General features: G+C 32.5%; 1 protein-coding gene and 1 long non-coding RNA gene across 4 annotated transcripts in view; one reads left to right on the top strand and one right to left on the bottom strand.

Moving 5' to 3' along the window:
• Positions 1-17,648, top strand: part of LOC127706976 (recombining binding protein suppressor of hairless-like) — a 54,306-nt gene that overhangs the window by 18,617 nt on the left and 18,041 nt on the right. For all 3 annotated transcript variants that reach the window (XM_052211720.1, XM_052211719.1, XM_052211718.1), the window contains exons 3-4: positions 16,195-16,384; positions 17,464-17,490. In XM_052211720.1, the coding sequence (XP_052067680.1) occupies positions 16,195-16,384; positions 17,464-17,490 (217 nt within the window). The remainder of the gene's footprint in view (positions 1-16,194; positions 16,385-17,463; positions 17,491-17,648) is intronic.
• Positions 10,439-13,058, bottom strand: LOC127706992 (uncharacterized). The gene is made up of 2 exons (XR_007984686.1): positions 12,924-13,058; positions 10,439-10,637 (listed from the first exon to the last, which is right to left on the bottom strand). It is a non-coding gene; the product is annotated as an uncharacterized LOC127706992 (long non-coding RNA).

Here is a 17,648-nt window from a genome sequence, read left to right as displayed (position 1 = left end):
TACTTGCCCCAACTGTTCAGGGTTCGACCTCTGCGGTCGTATCAAGCTGCGCCCTGCGGAGCATTTTATTTAATTGATATAACAACTTTCTTTTCCTTTTTGATATAAAAAAATCTTTTTTATTAGTGCCAGATATTTAATTGTTTTTAGCTCACCTGGCCCGAAGGGCCAAGTGAGCTTTTCTCATCACTTGGCGTCCGTCGTCCGTCATCGGTGTTAACTTTTTATACGACCGCAAAAAATTTTGTGGTCGTATATTGGTATGACGTTGTCGTCGTCGTCGTCTGGCCTTGTCGTCCGAAGACACATTGGTTTTCGCACTCTAACTTTAGTTTAAGTGAATGGATCTTTTTGAAATTTGACCATAAGGTTAAATACCACAAAAGGAAGGTTGGGATTGATTTTGGGGGTTAAGGTACCAACAGTTAAGGAATTAGGGGCCAAAAAGGGGCCAAAAATAAGCATTTTCTAGTTTCCAGGCAATAACTGTGGAACGGTGTATGGATCTCTCTGAAATTATACTACAAGTTTCCATACCACAAAGGGATGGTTAGGATTTGCTTTGGGGGGTTATGGCTCAAACCGTTTAGGAATTAGGGGCAAAAAAGGGGGAAAAACAAGGTTGTCCTGGTTAATGGACAAATACTTTAGTACAAAACATAATTTAAAGCAGTGTAAGGGAGATAAATCAAATACATCATTGAAATTATCTCCCTTACACTGCTTTTAAATTATGTATAAAGTAATGGTTAATGAACAATACAGATAATTTAAAACAGTGTAAGGGAGATAATCCAAATACAACATTTTGGTTACTTCCCTTACACTGCTTTTAAATTATGTTTAAAGAAATGCATATTTATAAAGGAAGACCAGTAAAAATATCTGCAAATGTTGCATCTTTTTTTTTTACAAAAAAAATCCATATGAATGATTTGACACTATATTTTTAATTCTATTATAAAATAGATTAAGTTAGCACTATGGTAAATTTAAATGGGTAATTATGGTTGCCAACTCCATTGGAAATTTGAATTGAGATTATGACCATATCTTGAAGGAAAGAATTTTTTAAGGGAAAAAAAGGGGGGGGGATAAAAAGAAATTGGGGGGGGGGGGCAATTTTTTCTCATTTCAGATTTCAGAAATTAAAAAGAATTATTCCTCAAATATTGAAAAATTTCAAGAAGTAATCTTTAATTGCACAGTATGGCGCATTAGATTTGTAAAATCTTTGATCACATTTATTTATTTGTTATGCCGAATCTAACAGTGTATTTAGATTTTTAATTTTGGGTCCAGTTTTCAAATTGGTCTACATTAAGGTCTAAAGGGTCCAAAATTAAACTTTGTTTGATTGTAGCAAAAATTGAATATATGAGGTTCTTTGATATGCTGAATCTAAACATGTATTTAGATTTTTGATTTTTGGCCCAGTTTTCAATTTGGTCCAAATTGGGGTCCAAAATTAAACTTTGTTTGATTTCAACAAAAATTGAATATATTGGGTTCTTTGATATGCTGAATCTAACCATGTATTTAGATTTTTTATTTGTGGACCCCGTTATCAAATTGGTTCATATTGAGGTCAAAAGGGTCCAAAATTAAACTTTGTTTGAATTCATCTAAAATTGAATTATTGGGGTTCTTTGATATTCCAAATCTAACCGTGTATTTAGATTTTTAATTTTGGGTCCTGTTTTTATACGACGGCAAAAAAATTTTGTGGTCGTATATTGGTATGACGTTGGCGTCGTCGTCGTCGTCGTCGTCGTCCGAATACACAATGGTTTTCGCACTCTAACTTTAGTTTAAGTGAATGGATCTCTATGAAATTTTACCATAAGGTTCAATACCACAATAGGAAGGTACCAACAGTTAAATAATTAGGGGCCAAAAAGGGGCCGAAAATAAGCATTTTTGTAACTTCCAGACATAACTTGTGTGTTATTGTATGGATCTCTTTGACATTGTACTACAAGATTCCATATCACAAAGGGTCGATGATGGGATTGATTTTGGGGTTAATTTCCTCAAAATTTTAGGAATAAGGGGCCAAAAGGGGGCAAAAAACAAGCATTTTTCTAGTTTCATGACAATAACTTGTGTGTAAGTGTATGGATCTTTCTGAAATTTTACTACAAGGTTCCATTTCGCAAAGGGAAAGCTGGAATTGAGTTTTGTGGTAATTGCCCAAAACGTTTAGTAATAAGGGGCCTAAAAAGGGGTGAAAAATAAGCATTTTTTAGTTTCTAGACAATAACTTGTGTTCAAGTGTATGGATCTCTCTAAAATTGTATTACAAGGTACCATACCACAAAGGCAAGGCTGTTATTGAGCTTGGTTTGGGGGGGAAGGGGGGGTGATGAATCATAGGGGGGGGGTCAAAAAAGGGGTAATTATTTTTTTTCGTTTAACGAATAAGGGGAAAAAAGGTTAAAAAACTAGGGTTTCCATTTTAATAGACAAATAATTGAGTAAAGAACATTATTTAAAAGCAGTGTAAGGTTGGTAATTCAAACTCATTTAAATATCTCACCTGCACTATGTTTGAATTATGTAAATTGGAAATTTGCCAATTATTTTAGTATAATAAACTTCATTGGAAATTTGCCAATATAAAATTTTGCTGATGAAGGTTTTTTGTTTACCTTTAGTCTGACTATGATGTCATTTTCTATTTTAATAGCCTTATGATGTAGTTAAATTTTTTTTAATACTTTTATGATGTATTTTAATGCGCTTTTATGGTTGCAAATTTATTGTTTTAATATAATAAACTCCATTGGAAATTTACCAATAGTTTGTTTATTTTTAGCTATGACTATGATGTCATTTTCTATTTAATTTTAAGGTTACAAATTAATTTCAGTTTTAAATATTATTGTAAAATGTTTGCCCAAAACATTTATTAATAAGTGGCCAAAAAAGGGGGCAAAAATAAGCATTTTTTTAGTTTCCAGACATTAACTTGTGTTCAAGTGTATGGATTTCTCTGAAATTGTACTTAAAGGTACCATACCACAAAGGGAAGTGGGTCAAAAAATTTTGGGGGGGGGGATTTTTTTTCCTTTTTTTTTTCTTTAAAATTTTCCATTTTAAGTTGGTTAATTCTGATCACAAAGAGAAAGTTGGAATTGAGTTTGGGGGATAATTGCTCAAATGTTTAGGAATAAGGGGCTAAAAAAGGGGTTAAAAATAAGCATTGTTTTTTAGTTTCCAACAATTAATTGTGTTTAAGTAATTGGATCTCTGTGAAATTGTACTGCAAGGTACCATACCACAAACTGAAGGCTGGGATTGAGTTTGGGGGGGGCGTGATGTGTGAAAATTTTCCACTTAAAGTTGGTTAATTATTTCTGATTTAGATATAAAAGCAAATAATAATGATGTGGTTTGATTTTATCAAAAACTTAAATTGAAGTTATGTATATTGTAAATTTAGGTTACATTGGAATTTAAGAATTGGCTTTGGGGTAGGGTTATGGCTCAAACCTTTAAATAATAAGGGAAAAAAAGGTGAAAAAACAAGGGTTTCCAGGTTAATAGACAAATAAGTACAAAACATTATTTAAAAGCAGTGTAAGGTTGGTAATTCAAACTCATTTAAATATCTCACTTACACTGCTTTTAAATTATGTAAATTGGAAATTTGCCAATAACTTTATTGTTAATAAATGCATTGGAAATTTGCCAACAATTTTAGTATAATAAACTTCATTGGAAATTTGCCAATATAAAATTTTGCTGATGAAGGTTTTTTGTTTACCTTTAGCCTTAATTTGACTATGAAGTCATTTTCTATTTTTATAGCCTTATGATGTAGTTGAATTATTTAATACTTTTATGATGTGTTTAAATGGGGTTTTATGGTTGCAAATTTATTGTTTTAGTTTAATAAACTCCATTTAAAATTTGGTAATAAAAAAAATTTTTGTTTATTTTTAGCTATGATTATGATGTCATTTTCTATTTTACTTTTATGGTTGCAAAGAAATTTTTATTTTTAGATATTACTGTTAAATGATGCTGATTAAGGTTTTTGCTATGTTTAGCCATGACTATGATGTCATTTTCTATTTTAATATCTGTCATGATGTATTTAAATGGGCTTTTATGGTTACAAAGGAATTTTATTTTTGATATTACTGTAAAATGTTGCTGATTAAGGATTTTGTTTATTTTTAGCCATGACTATGATGTCATTTTTATACGACCGCAAAAAAATTTTGTGGTCGTATATTGGTATGACGTTGGCGTCGTCGTCGTCGTCGTCCGGCGTCGTCGTCCGAATACTTATTGGTTTTCGCACTCTAACTTTAGTTTAAGTGAATGGATCTTTTTGAAATTTGACCATAAGGTTAAATACCACAAAAGGAAGGTTGGGATTGATTTTGGGGGTTATGGTACCAACAGTTAAGGAATTAGGGGCCAAAAAGGGGCCAAAAATGAGCATTTTCTAGTTTCCAGACAATAACTGTGGAACGGTGTATGGATCTCTCTGAAATTATACTACAAGTTTCCATACCACAAAGGGATGGTTAGGATTTGCTTTGGGGGGTTATGGCTCAAACCGTTTAGGAATTAGGGGCAAAAAAGGGGGAAAAACAAGGTTGTCCTGGTTAATGGACAAAAGCTTTAGTACAAAACAAAATTTAAAGCAGTGTAAGGGAGATAAATCAAATACATCATTGAAATTATCTCCCTTACACTGCTTTTAAATTATGTATAAAGTAATGGTTAATGAACAATAAAGATAATCTAAAACAGTGTAAGGGAGGTAATCCAAATACAACGTTTTGGTTACTTCCCTTTCACTGCTTTTAAATTATGTTTAAAGAAATGCATATTTATAAAGGAAGACCAGTAAAAATATCTGCAAATGTTTTCATCTTTTTTTTTTACAAAAAAATCCATATGAAAGATTTGACACTATATTTTTATTAATTCTATTATAAAATAGATTAAGTTAGCACTATGGTAAATTTAAATGGGTAATTATGGTTGCCAACTCCATTGGAAATTTGAATTGAGATTATGACCATATCTTGAGGGAAAGAATTTTTTTGGGGGAAAAAGGGGGGGGGGGGGATAAAAAGAAATTGTGGGGGGCCAATTTTTTCTCATTTCAGATTTCAGAAATTAAAAAGAATTATTCTTCAAATATTATTTTTTTTTCAAATTTCAAATATTGAAAAATTTCAAGAAGTAATCTTTAATTGCACAGTATGGCGCATTAGATTTGTAAAATCTTTGATCACATTTATTTATTTGTTATGCCGAATCTAACAGTGTATTTAGATTTTTAATTTTGGGTCCAGTTTTCAAATTGGTCTACATTAATGTCCAAAGGGTCCAAAATTAAACTTTGTTTGATTTTAGCAAAAATTGAATATATGAGGTTCTATGATATGCTGAATCTAAACATGTATTTAGATTTTTGATTTTTGGCCCAGTTTTCAAGTTGGTCCAAATTGGGGTCCAAAATTAAACTTTGTTTGATTTCAACAAAAATTGAATATATGGGGTTCTTTGATATGCTGAATCTAACCATGTATTTAGATTTTTTATTTGTGGACCCCGTTATCTAATTGGTTCATATTGAGGTCAAAAGGGTCCAAAATTAAACTTTGTTTGATTTCATCTAAAATTGAATTATTGGGGTTCTTTGATATTCCAAATCTAACCGTGTATTTAGGTTTTTAATTTTGGGTCCTGTTTTTTAAATTGGTCTACATTGAGGTCCAAAGGGTCCAAAATTAAACTTAGTTTGATTTTGACAAAAATTGAATTCTTGGGGTTCTTTGATTTGCTGAATCTAAACATGTGTTTAGATTTTTATACGACCGCAAAAATTAAAAATTTTTTGGTCGTATATTGGTATGACGTTGGCGTCGTCGTCGTCGTCGTCCGGCGTCGTCTGGCGTCGTCCGAAGACACATTGGTTTTCGCACTCTAACTTTAGTTTAAGTGAATGGATCTCCATGAAATTTCACCATAAGGTTCAATACCACGAAAGGAAGGTTGGGATTGATTTTGGGGGTTATGGTACCAACAGTTAAGGAATTAGGGGCCAAAAAGGGGCCAAAAATAAGCATTTTTGTAACTTTCAGACAATAACTTGTGTGTAAGTGTATGGATCTCTCTGACATTGTACCACAAGGTTCCATATCACAAAGGGAAGGCTGTAATTGATTTTGGGGGTAATTGCCTCAAAATTTTAGGAATTAGGGGCCAAAAAAGGGGCAAAAAACAAGCATTTTTCTAGTTTCATGACAATAACTTGTGTGTTAGTGTTTGGATATTTCTGAAATTGTACTACAAGGTTCCATATCACAAAGGGAAAGCTGGAATTGAGTTTGGGGGTAATTGCCCGAAACGTTTAGGAATTGGGGGCCAAAAAGGGGCCAAAAATAAGCATTTTTCTAGTTTCCAGACAATAACTTGTGTTCAAGTGTATGGATCTCTCTGAAATTGTACTGCAAGGTACAATACCACAAAGGGAAGGCTGGGATTGAGTTTGGGGGTGATGAATCATAAGGGGGTTCAAAAAATTTGGGGGGGGGGGATTTTTTTTTTTTTTTTTTTTTCTTTTTTTCCTTTTTTTTTTCTTTTAAAATTTTCCATTTTAAGTTGGTTATTTCTGATTTATATTTAAAAGCAAATAATAATGATATGGTAGGAGATACACACCAAACAGGATGTGTAAATTATTATATAATAAGTATTGTGCAATAGCAAGAAATTTTCAATTGCACAGTATTGCACAATAGCAAGAAATCTTCAATTGCACAGTATTGCACAATAGCAAGAAATCTTCAATTGCACAGTATTGCGCAATAGCAAGAAATATCCAATAGCACAATATTGCGCAATAGCAAGAAATTGTCAATTGTACAGTATTGCGCAATAGCAAGAAATATTCAATTGCACAGTATTGTGCAAAAGAAGATACTTCGTATAAATTGCTTATTTCTTGATCAATTTCAATGGGGTTTTATTCTTGAATTCTTGGGGTTCTTTAATATGCTGAATCTAACCGTGTATTAAGTTTTTGGATTTTGAGCCCCGTTTTTAAATTGGTCCACATTGAGGTCCAAAGGGTCCAAAATTTAACTTTGTTTGATTTCATCAAAAATTGAATTATTGGGGTTTTTTGATATGCCGAATCTAACCGTGTATTTAGATTTTTAATTTTGGGTCCCGTTTTTTTAATTGGTCTACATTAAGGTCCAAAGGGTCCAAAATTAAACTTAGTTTGATTTTAACAAAAATTGAATTCTTGGGGTTCTTTGATATGCTGAATCTAAACATGTGTTTAGATTTTTGATTATGGGCCCAGTTTTCAAGTTGGTCCAAGTTGGGTCCAAAATTAAACTTTGTTTGATTTCAACAAAAATTGAATATATGGGGTTCTTTGATATGCTGAATCTAAACATGTATTTAGATTTTAGATTTTTGGCCCAGTTTTCAAGTTGGTCCAAGTTGGGGTCCAAAATTAAACTTTGTTTGATTTCAACAAAAATTGAATATATGGGGTTCATTGATATGCTGAATCTTACCATGTATTTAGATTTTTTATTTGTGGGCCCGCTTTCAAATTGGTTCATATTGAGGTCAAAAGGGTCCAAAATTAAACTTTGTTTGATTTCATCAAAAATTGAATTATTGGGGTTCTTTGATATGCCAAATCTAACCGTGTATTTAGATTTTAAATTTTGGGTCCTGTTTTTTAAATTGGTCTACATTAAGGTCCAAAGGGTCCAAAATTAAACTTAGTTTGATTTTAACAAAAATTGAATTTTTGGGGTTCTTTGATATGCTGAATCTAAACATGTGTTTAGATTTTTGATTATGGGACCAGTTTTCAAGTTGGTCCAAGTTGGGGTCCAAAATTAAACTTTGTTTGATTTCAACAAAAATTGAATATATGGGGTTCTTTGATATGCTGAATCTAAACATGTATTTAGATTTTAGATTTTTGGCCCAGTTTTCAAGTTGGTCCAAATTGGGGTCCAAAATTAAACTTTATTTGATTTCAACAAAAATTGAATATATGGGGTTCTTTGATATGCTGAATCTTACCATGTATTTAGATTTTTTATTTGTGGGCCCGCTATCAAATTGGTTCATATTGAGGTCAAAAGGGTCCAAAATTAAACTTTGTTTGATTTCATCAAAAATTTAATTATTGGGGTTCTTTGATATGCCAAATCTAACCATGTTTTTAGATTTTTTATTTTGGGTCCCGTTTTTTAAATTTGTCTACATTAAGGTCCAAAGGGTCCAAAATTAAACTTAGTTTGATTTTAACAAAAATTGAAATCTTCGGGTACTTTGATATGCTGAATCTAAACATGTGTTTAGATTTTTGATTATGGGACCAGTTTTCAAGTTTGTCCAAGTTGGGGTCCAAAATTAAACTTTGTTTGATTTCAACAAAAATTGAATATATGGGGTTCTTTGATATGCTGAATCTAACCATGTATTTTGATTTTGGACATTGGACCATAATAGGTAAATTAAAAAAATTGAAGTTCTTAGACCACATTCTTTCTGTGTCAGAAACCTATGCTGTGTCAAATATTTAATCACAATCCAAATTCAGAGCTGTATCAAGCTTGAATGTTGTGTCCATACTTGCCCCAACTGTTCAGGGTTCGACCTCTGCGGTCGTATCAAGCTGCGCCCAGCGAAGCATTTTATTAATTATGGGCCCAGTTTTCAAGTTGGTCCAAGATAGGTTCCAGTATTTAAACTTTGTTTGATTTCAACAAAAATTGAATATATGGGGTTCTTTGATATGCTGAATCTAAACATGTATTTAGATTTTTGATTATGGGCCCAGTTTTCAAGTTGGTCCAAATTGGGGTCCAAAATTAAACTTTGTTTGATTTCAACAAAAATTGAATATATGAGGTTCTTTGATATGCTGAATCTAACCATGTATTTAGATTTTTTATTTGTAGGCCCCGCTATCAAATTGGTTCATATTGAGGTCAAAAGGGTCCAAAATTAAACTTTGTTTGATTTCATCGAAAATTGAATTATTGGGGTTCTTTGATATGCCAAATCTAACCGTGTTTTTAGATTTTTAATTTGGGTCCCGTTTTTTAAATTGGTCTTCATTGAGGTCCAAAGGGTCCAAAATTAAACTTAGTTTGATTTTAACAAAAATTGAATTCTTGGGGTTCTTTGATATGCTGAATCTAAACATGTGTTTAGATTTTTGATTATGGGCCCAGTTTTCAAGTTGGTCCAAGTTGGGGTCCAAAATTAAACTTTTTTTGATTTCAACAAAAATTGAATATATGGTGTTCTTTGATATGCTGAATCTAACCATGAATTTAGATTTTTTATTTGTAGGCCCCGCTATCAAATTGGTTCATATTGAGGTCAAAAGGGTCCAAAATTAAACTTTGTTTGATTTCATCAAAAATTGAATTATTGGGGTTCTTTGATATTCCAAATCTAACCGTGTATTTAGATTTTTAATTTTAAGTCCCGTTTTTTAAATTGGTCTACATTAAGGTCCAAAGGGTCCAAAATTAAACTTAGTTTGATTTTAGCAAAAATTGAATTCTTGGGGTTCTTTGATATGCTGAATCTAAACATGTGATTAGATTTTTGTCGAGCCTTCGACTTTAGTCGAAAAAGCGAGACATAGCGATCCTACATTCCGTCGTCGTCGTCGGCGGCGTCCACAAATATTCACTCTGTGGTTAAAGTTTTTAAAATTTTAATAACTTTCTTAAACTATCCTGGATTTCTACCAAACTTGGACAGAAGCTTTTTTATGATCATAAGATAGTATCCAGAAGTTAATTTTGTAAAAATAAAATTCCAATTTTTCCGTATTTTACTTACAAATGGACTTAGTTTTTCTGCCGGGAAATATTACATTCACTCTGTGGTTAAAGTTTTTAAAATTTTAATAACTTTCTTAAACTATCCTGGGTTTCTACCAAACTTTGACAGAAGCTTGTTTATGATCATAAGATAGTATCCAGAAGTAAATTTTGTAAAAAAAAAAATCCATTTTTTCCTTATTTTACTTTTAAATGGACTTAGATTTTCTGCCAGGAAACAACACATTCACTCTGTGGTTAAAGTTTTTAAAATTTTAATAACTTTCTTATACTATTTTGGATTTGTACCAAACTTGGACAGAAGCTTGTTTATGATCAAATGCTAGTATCCAGAAGGAAATTTTGTTTTCTTCCAGTTAACATTACATTCAGTCTGCAGATAAAGTTTTTAAACATTTATTAGATTCATTAACTAATCTGGATTTTTACCAAACTTGGACAGAAGCTTCTTACAATCAAAAGATAGTATCAAGAGGAATATTTTTATTGATTTACTTCCTCATTTTTGTTGAGCCTGCGATTAATAGAAAAAGTAGGCGAGACACTGGGTTCCGCGGAACCCTTACGAATTTTTGATTATGGGCCCAGTTTTCAAGTTTGTCCAAGTTGGTCCAAAATTAAACTTTGTTTGATTTTAACAAAAATTGAATATATGGGGTTCTTTGATATGCTGAATCTAACCATGTATTTTGATTTTGGACATTGGACCATAATAGGTAAATTAAAAAAATTCAAGTTCTTAGACCACATTCTTTCTGTGTCAGAAACCTATGCTGTGTCAAATATTTAATAACAATCCAAATTCAGAGCAGTATCAAGCTTGAATGTTGTGTCCATACTTGCCCCAACTGTTCAGGGTTCGACCTCTGCGGTCGTATCAAGCTGCGCTCCAGCGAAGCATTTTATCTATTTTAATACCTTTATTATGTAATTTCCATTTTTAGATATTACTGTTAAATGATGCTGATTGAGGGTTTGAATGCTGGGATTGATTTTGGGGGTAATTGCCTCCAAATTTTAGGAATTAGGGGGCAAAAAACAAGCATTTTTCTAGTTTCATGACAATAACTTGTGTGTAAGTGTATGGATATTTATGAAATTGTACTACAAGGTTCCATATCACAAAGGGAAAGCTGGAATTGAGTTTGGGGGTACTTGCCCAAAACGTTTAGGAATAAGGGGCCAAAAATAAGCATTTTTCTAGTTTCCAGACAATAACTTGTGTTCAAGTGTATGGATCTCTCTGAAATTGTACTGCAAGGTACCATACCACAAAGGGAAGGCTGGGATTGTTTTTGGGGGTAATTGTCTCAAAATGTTAGGAATTAGGGGCCATAAAGGGGCAAAAAAACAAGCATTTTTCTAGTTTCATGACAATAACTTGTGTGTAAGTGTATGGATCTTTATGACATTGTACTGCAAGGTTCCATATCACAAAGGGAAAGCTTGGTTTGAGTTTGGGGGTAATTGCCCTAAACATTTAGGAATTTGGGGCCAAAAAGGTGCAAAAAACCCAAGCATTTTTCTAGTTTCCAGACAATAATTTGTGTTCAAGTGTATGGATCTCTCTGAAATTGTACTGCAAGGTACCATACCACAAAGGGAAGGCTGGGATTGAGTTTGGGGGTGATGAATCATAAGGGGGTTTCAAAAAATTTGGGGGGGGGATTTTTTTTTCCTTTTTTTTCTTTAAAATTTTCCATTTTAAATTGGTTATTTCTGATTTATATATAAAAGCAAATAATAATGATATGGTTTGAATAGGTAAATTAAAAAATTTTAAGTTCTTAGACTACTTTCATTCTGTGTGAGAAACCTATGCTGTGTCAAATATTTAATTACAATCCAAATTCAGTGCTGTATCAAGCTTGAATGTTGTGTCCATACTTGCCCCAACTGTTCAGGGTTCGACCTCTGCGGTCGTATCAAGCTGCGCCCCAGCGGAGCATTTTATTTAAATTGGTCTACATTAAGGTCCAAAGGGTCCAAAATTAAACTTAGTTTGATTTTAACAAAAATTGAATTCTTGGGGTTCTTTGATATGCTGAATCTAAACATGTGTTTAGATTTTTGATTATGGGCCCAGTTTTCAAGTTGGTCCAAGATAGGGTCCAGTATTTAAACTTTGTTTGATTTCAACAAAAATTGAATATATGGGGTTCTTTGATATACTGAATCTAAACATGTATTTAGATTTATGATTATGGGCCAAGTTTTAAAGTTGGTCCAAATTGGGGTCCAAAATTAAACTTTGTTTGATTTCATCAAAAATTGAATTATTGGGGTTCTTTGATATGCCAAATCTAACCGTGTTTTTAGATTTTTTATTTGGGTCCCGTTTTTTAAATTGGTCTTCATTGAAGTCCAAAGGGTCCAAAATTAAACTTAGTTTGATTTTAACAAAAATTGAATTATTGGGGTTCTTTGATAAGCTGAATCTATACATGTGTTTAGATTTTTGATTATGGGCCCAGTTTTCAAGTTGGTCCAAGTTGGGGTCCAAAATTAAACTTTTTTTGATTTCAACAAAAATTGAATATATGAGGTTCTTTGATATGCTGAATCTAACCATGAATTTAGATTTTTTATTTGTGGGCCCCGCTATCAAATTGGTTCATATTGAGGTCAAAAGGGTCCAAAATTAAACTTTGTTTGATTTCATCAAAAATTGAATTATTGGGGTTCTTTGATATTCCAAATCTAACCGTGTATTTAGATTTTTAATTTTAAGTCCCGTTTTTTAAATTGGTCTACATTAAGGTCCAAAGGGTCCAAAATTAAACTTAGTTTGATTTTAGCAAAAATTGAATTCTTGGGGTTCTTTGATTTGCTGAATCTAAACATGTGTTTAGATTTTTGATTATGGGCCCAATTTTCAAGTTTGTCCAAGTTGGGGTCCAAAATTAAACTTTGTTTGATTTTAACAAAAATTGAATATATGGGGTTCTTTAGTATGCTGAATCTAACCATGTATTTTGATTTTGGACATTGGACCATAATAGATAAATTAAAAAAATTCAAGTTCTTAGACCACATTCTTTCTGTGTCAGAAACCTATGCTGTGTCAAATATTTAATAACAATCCAAATTCAGAGCTGTATCAAGCTTGAATGTTGTGTCCATACTTGCCCCAACTGTTCAGGGTTCGACCTCTGCGGTCGTATCAAGCTGCACCCCAGCGAAGCATTTTATTACATTTTGAACTTCTTCTAGAGAACCACTGAATGGAATGAAACCAAACATGGCATGAATGTTCCTTATGAGGTGCTGACCAAGTGTTGTTACTTTGTAGCCGATCCATCATCCAAGATGGCCGCCAGCGGGGGACTTAGTTTAACATAGGACCCTATGGGAAATACATTCAAATGTCTTCTTTTAGAGAACCACTGAATGCAATGAAACCAAACATGGCATGAATGTTCCTTATGAGGTGCTGACCAAGTGTTGTTACTATGAAGCCCATCCATAATCTAAGATGGCCGCCAGCGGAGGACTTAGTTTAACATAGGACCCTATGAGAAATACCTACAAATGTTTTCTTTTAGAGAACCATTGAATGGAATGAAACCAAACATGGCATGCATGTTCCTTTTGAGGTGCTGACCAAGTGTTGTTACTTTGAAGCTGATCCTTCATCCATGATGGCTGCCAGATGGGGACAATGTTTAACAAAGGACCCTATGGACAATACATACAAATGTCTTCTTTTAGAGAACCACATACTGAATGGATTGAAACCAAACATGGCATGAATGTTCCTTATGAGGTGCTGACTAAGTTTTGTTACTTTGAAGCTGATCCTTCATCCATGATGGCCGCCAATGGGGGGACTTCCTTTAACATAAGACCCTATGGGAAATACATACAAATGCTTCTTCTAAGAGGTGCACTGAATGGAATGAAACCAAAACATGGCATAAATGTTTCTTATGAGGTGCTGATTAAGTGTTGCTACTTTGTTGCCGATTTACTGTTCAAGATGGCCTCCAGGATTTTTTATTAAATTACAGGACCAATATTAAACAAATTTGGCCTCACTCATTATTAGGGTATCTGTTATGATTTTAATCTATTTTTACATGATTTCCAAAACCAAAGTAGAATCAGGTGAGCGACACAGGCTCTTGAGAGCCTCTAGTTTTCTGAAAAGAGCACTCATATGATTGTGCAACTAGATATGATAAAATTAAACAACTTTAAATTTGAACAGTTACTTTAATTGTATACCCAGGTACAAATTGAACAATATAAAAAAAATAAGATACATATGGCCCTTAATGTATTATAGTAAAAACCAAACATTGTAGAGCCGCGAGCGAACAAGCACTTCTCTTTCAAATCTCACCACTTCTCCCTCTCAATTTCAAAAAGAGTAGTCACTTCTCCTTATGATTTTGAAGTAGTGTGAGCCCTGGAAAGTCAAAAATGATAAGCATCAGGTTACGCTTTTGTTTAAAATATCCATAAGGAAAGTAATTTGATTAAAGAAAAAATTGCTTTCACATGGAATAGTGTTTTTACATGCTAGAAATCAGCAAAAAGATTAAAACAGAAAAACATGACATCTTGAACAATATTATTAAATGATGTCACTTGATGAATATTATTTAGAATCTCTTTAAGCTTGCTGTTGATATATTTTATATGATAGAAAATCCAATATGGCCATCAGCATTAACGAGTTGATGTAATTTTGAAATCGTTATTTTTTATGCTGAAAGCAATTAAACTCTTATTTAGTACCCAATTTGGATTTCTCTTGGTATATGGATGTATCAATAAATTATCCCTTTTATGGTAATTGGTTCAAAGAAGTTCAAGTCTACTTGTACTTTAACGAAAGTTTAAAGATTTAATCAATTCTTATGACACAAACCTTATAAGTGTGGATTTTTCCCTTTTGAGCCTCTGGAAAGACAAACAGTGGTATGGGAAAAGCACAACAGATTACAGGTGTCTCTTATAATTATCAATATTAAAGCTAAGCTAAGATAACCCCAAGTAAGGTTTTCTTCCAATCACAGAGAGATCATTTGGTCCAGGGAAACATTTCAGTATGTTAGCACATAATTCAGACATGATGTTTGATGAATTTCATTATATTTTAGATGACAGTAAGTAATAATTAGTGTTTTGATCAAATTTTATTGATTTTTCTTTTTATTTGGTCATTAGTATTGTTAAAAATGAGTATGATTCATACTTGTTTTGTTTATACATATTTTCATGTATGTGTTTAACAAGACTATCTATGAATTCAGTCATATAAGAAAGGTACCAACTGCAGAAACTGCAGAGAATTATTCAATTACATGTAGATTATATTTATATTTTAGTTTCCATACAAAAAGTTGGCAGATTCAAGGGTTTTAAAGAGTAGAAAATAATAGTTTCTCTTTATTTTACAAAAACATTGAAAGATTTTTAAACTAGGTTCTTGTTAAATCTTAGAACAATATATAATCACACCCTATTACTAACAAACAGTATGGCAGATACAATAATGTCTGTGTTCTCTATAAACAATTGGTTTGGCAATCATGTACAACAGATTTTTGTTGAATGTTTCAGATTGTCATTGAAATACAACAGATTTTGATCAGTTTTACCTAATGCAATGCATATATTGTACCGATAGCGGGTATAAGGGTGTGCTTATTATACCCCAGCTCTGAAATACCCACTCCAAGGAAGGGGGTGTACTGTTTTTACCCCTGTATGATGATCCTTCCCATGAAATTTCTGTCACATTTTTCTCAGGAAGTACTAATCATAGCTTCCTCAAATTTGATATTAGGCTTTACTGTGTGATGAGTTTTCTGATTCATCGCTCTTTAACATCCTATTTACTGAATTCTTATACATGCATAGTCTAAAACATAATGGGCATGTCTGAAATTTCAGTCACATTTTTCTAGGCTAAATAAGAGCTTCATGAAATTTGCTATCAGGCTTCAGGTGAACATTCTTTACCGTGTGATGCTTTTTCAGATTAAGGGCTCATCAACTTCCTGTTAATAAATACTTATATTTTCTAACACATAATGGCCATGTGTGAAATTTAAACTTTTATTGAATTTCTCTAGGGAACTACAAATTTATATGAGCTTCCTGAAATTTGTTATCTGATCTCGTGTGACCATGCTATACCATGTGATGGATTTTCATATCCGTTACTCTTCAACTCCTTGTTTACCAAATATTTATAACAGGGTTATCATAAGTGAGCAATTGCACATAGTTCTACTTGTTAATTTCACCGTTTTAAAATGCTCTGCTCATACATGTATTTGCAAAATTCATATTTTTTTAATTTTTATTTCAGATCCTCCTCACATGGGTATGGGGTCACTGACTCCCCCAGAGAAGGCAGAATATGACACCGTTGCCTTGTCAACCACAAGTCCACTTAACAGCATGCCACCACAGACCTTAGTGGCACCTCCAAGTCCCAAATCAACTCCGTCCCCTAGAATAATGTACTCCTCAAGCTTTCCAATGGAACAACACAGAAGGTAAGTTATAACAAAAAGTTGTACATGTAATGTTAATTTAAATAAAGTTCTTGTATGACGTGAATATACCAATCTTTATAGAGTTGAAGATGAATACACCTTTTAAGTGCTTATGTATGATATAAGGAGCTTTGGTATGATTGTCAATATAAGAAAAACTATCCACCAGAGTTCAAGGACAAACGAAAATAACATTTTATATATTAACTGTTCAAAGAATAAGTCTATTTCTGGATTCATCTTCATCAGGATGCTCGACCTTTGACATTTGGAAGTCAGGAATGTATAGATATTTAGAAACGTAAGAAGCTATATGACATAAAGAAACCTAGAAAAACAACCAAATTCATTTAAGTTTAACTTTAACTGAGGGAGTTGGAACTTCAAAAGAACGTTAACAAAGAGATAAACATTGACAGGTCACCTTATGGGTTTATGGCCTTCAACAATGATCAAAACCAATGCTGTATAGAAAGCTATACAAAGCCAGATGATAACAAAATGGGAAGCATGTACATTTGTTTTAATGTTGGCTAGTGGAAAATAAGTGCCACTTAAGAATTCATTAGAGTTAAGAATGTGCATTGATAAATATCATGAATTTACTACCTATATTTTATTATTTCATTGATAAACTTCTAATGAAAACACCACCTACTTTTTTATTATTTGAACTTTTGTCATGTACACACGTCACTCATTTACCAGTTGATATAGAGATATTTCAGATTGAATCACCATCACTAGCGTTCACTGTCAGGAAGTTGTTAACTGAATCACCGTTAGTGTACTGTCTATCCTCAGTACTTGAAACCATATACATGTACTTAACATTCAAATTGTATCGATCACCTTGTTTAAAACATAAAAAAATGGTAACATATCCTGCTTTGTATGGAGGCCTTTAATATCAAACATAAAACATATACAAGTGTAATGTTGCATACTGCCACTGGTAATATTTCATTCAAAAAACACTCATGATTGGATATGATCTTTATAACAGCTTTAAGCATGTTCAATTTGAATGGAAACAAATAAAAAATGACCCTTATTAATAATTTTTTTTTTAATTACAGTCAGTGTCAAGATCAAAGATTAACCAGGTATGAAGATAGATTAAAAAATAAGATAAAGGCAGAATTGTTATTCATGTAGAGGATTTGACAAATTGCAAGAGAAAAAAACACAGCACATTTTTTACAATGGTAAAAAAATGAATGTATTCCCGCTGAATCATCTGCCTTCTACTTTAATTTACATT

This window comes from Mytilus californianus, unplaced genomic scaffold (assembly GCF_021869535.1).
Source record: "Mytilus californianus isolate M0D057914Y unplaced genomic scaffold, xbMytCali1.0.p SCAF_6, whole genome shotgun sequence".
Classification (NCBI taxonomy): domain Eukaryota; kingdom Metazoa; phylum Mollusca; class Bivalvia; order Mytilida; family Mytilidae; genus Mytilus; species Mytilus californianus.
This window is presented reverse-complemented; position numbering and strand designations above follow the sequence as displayed.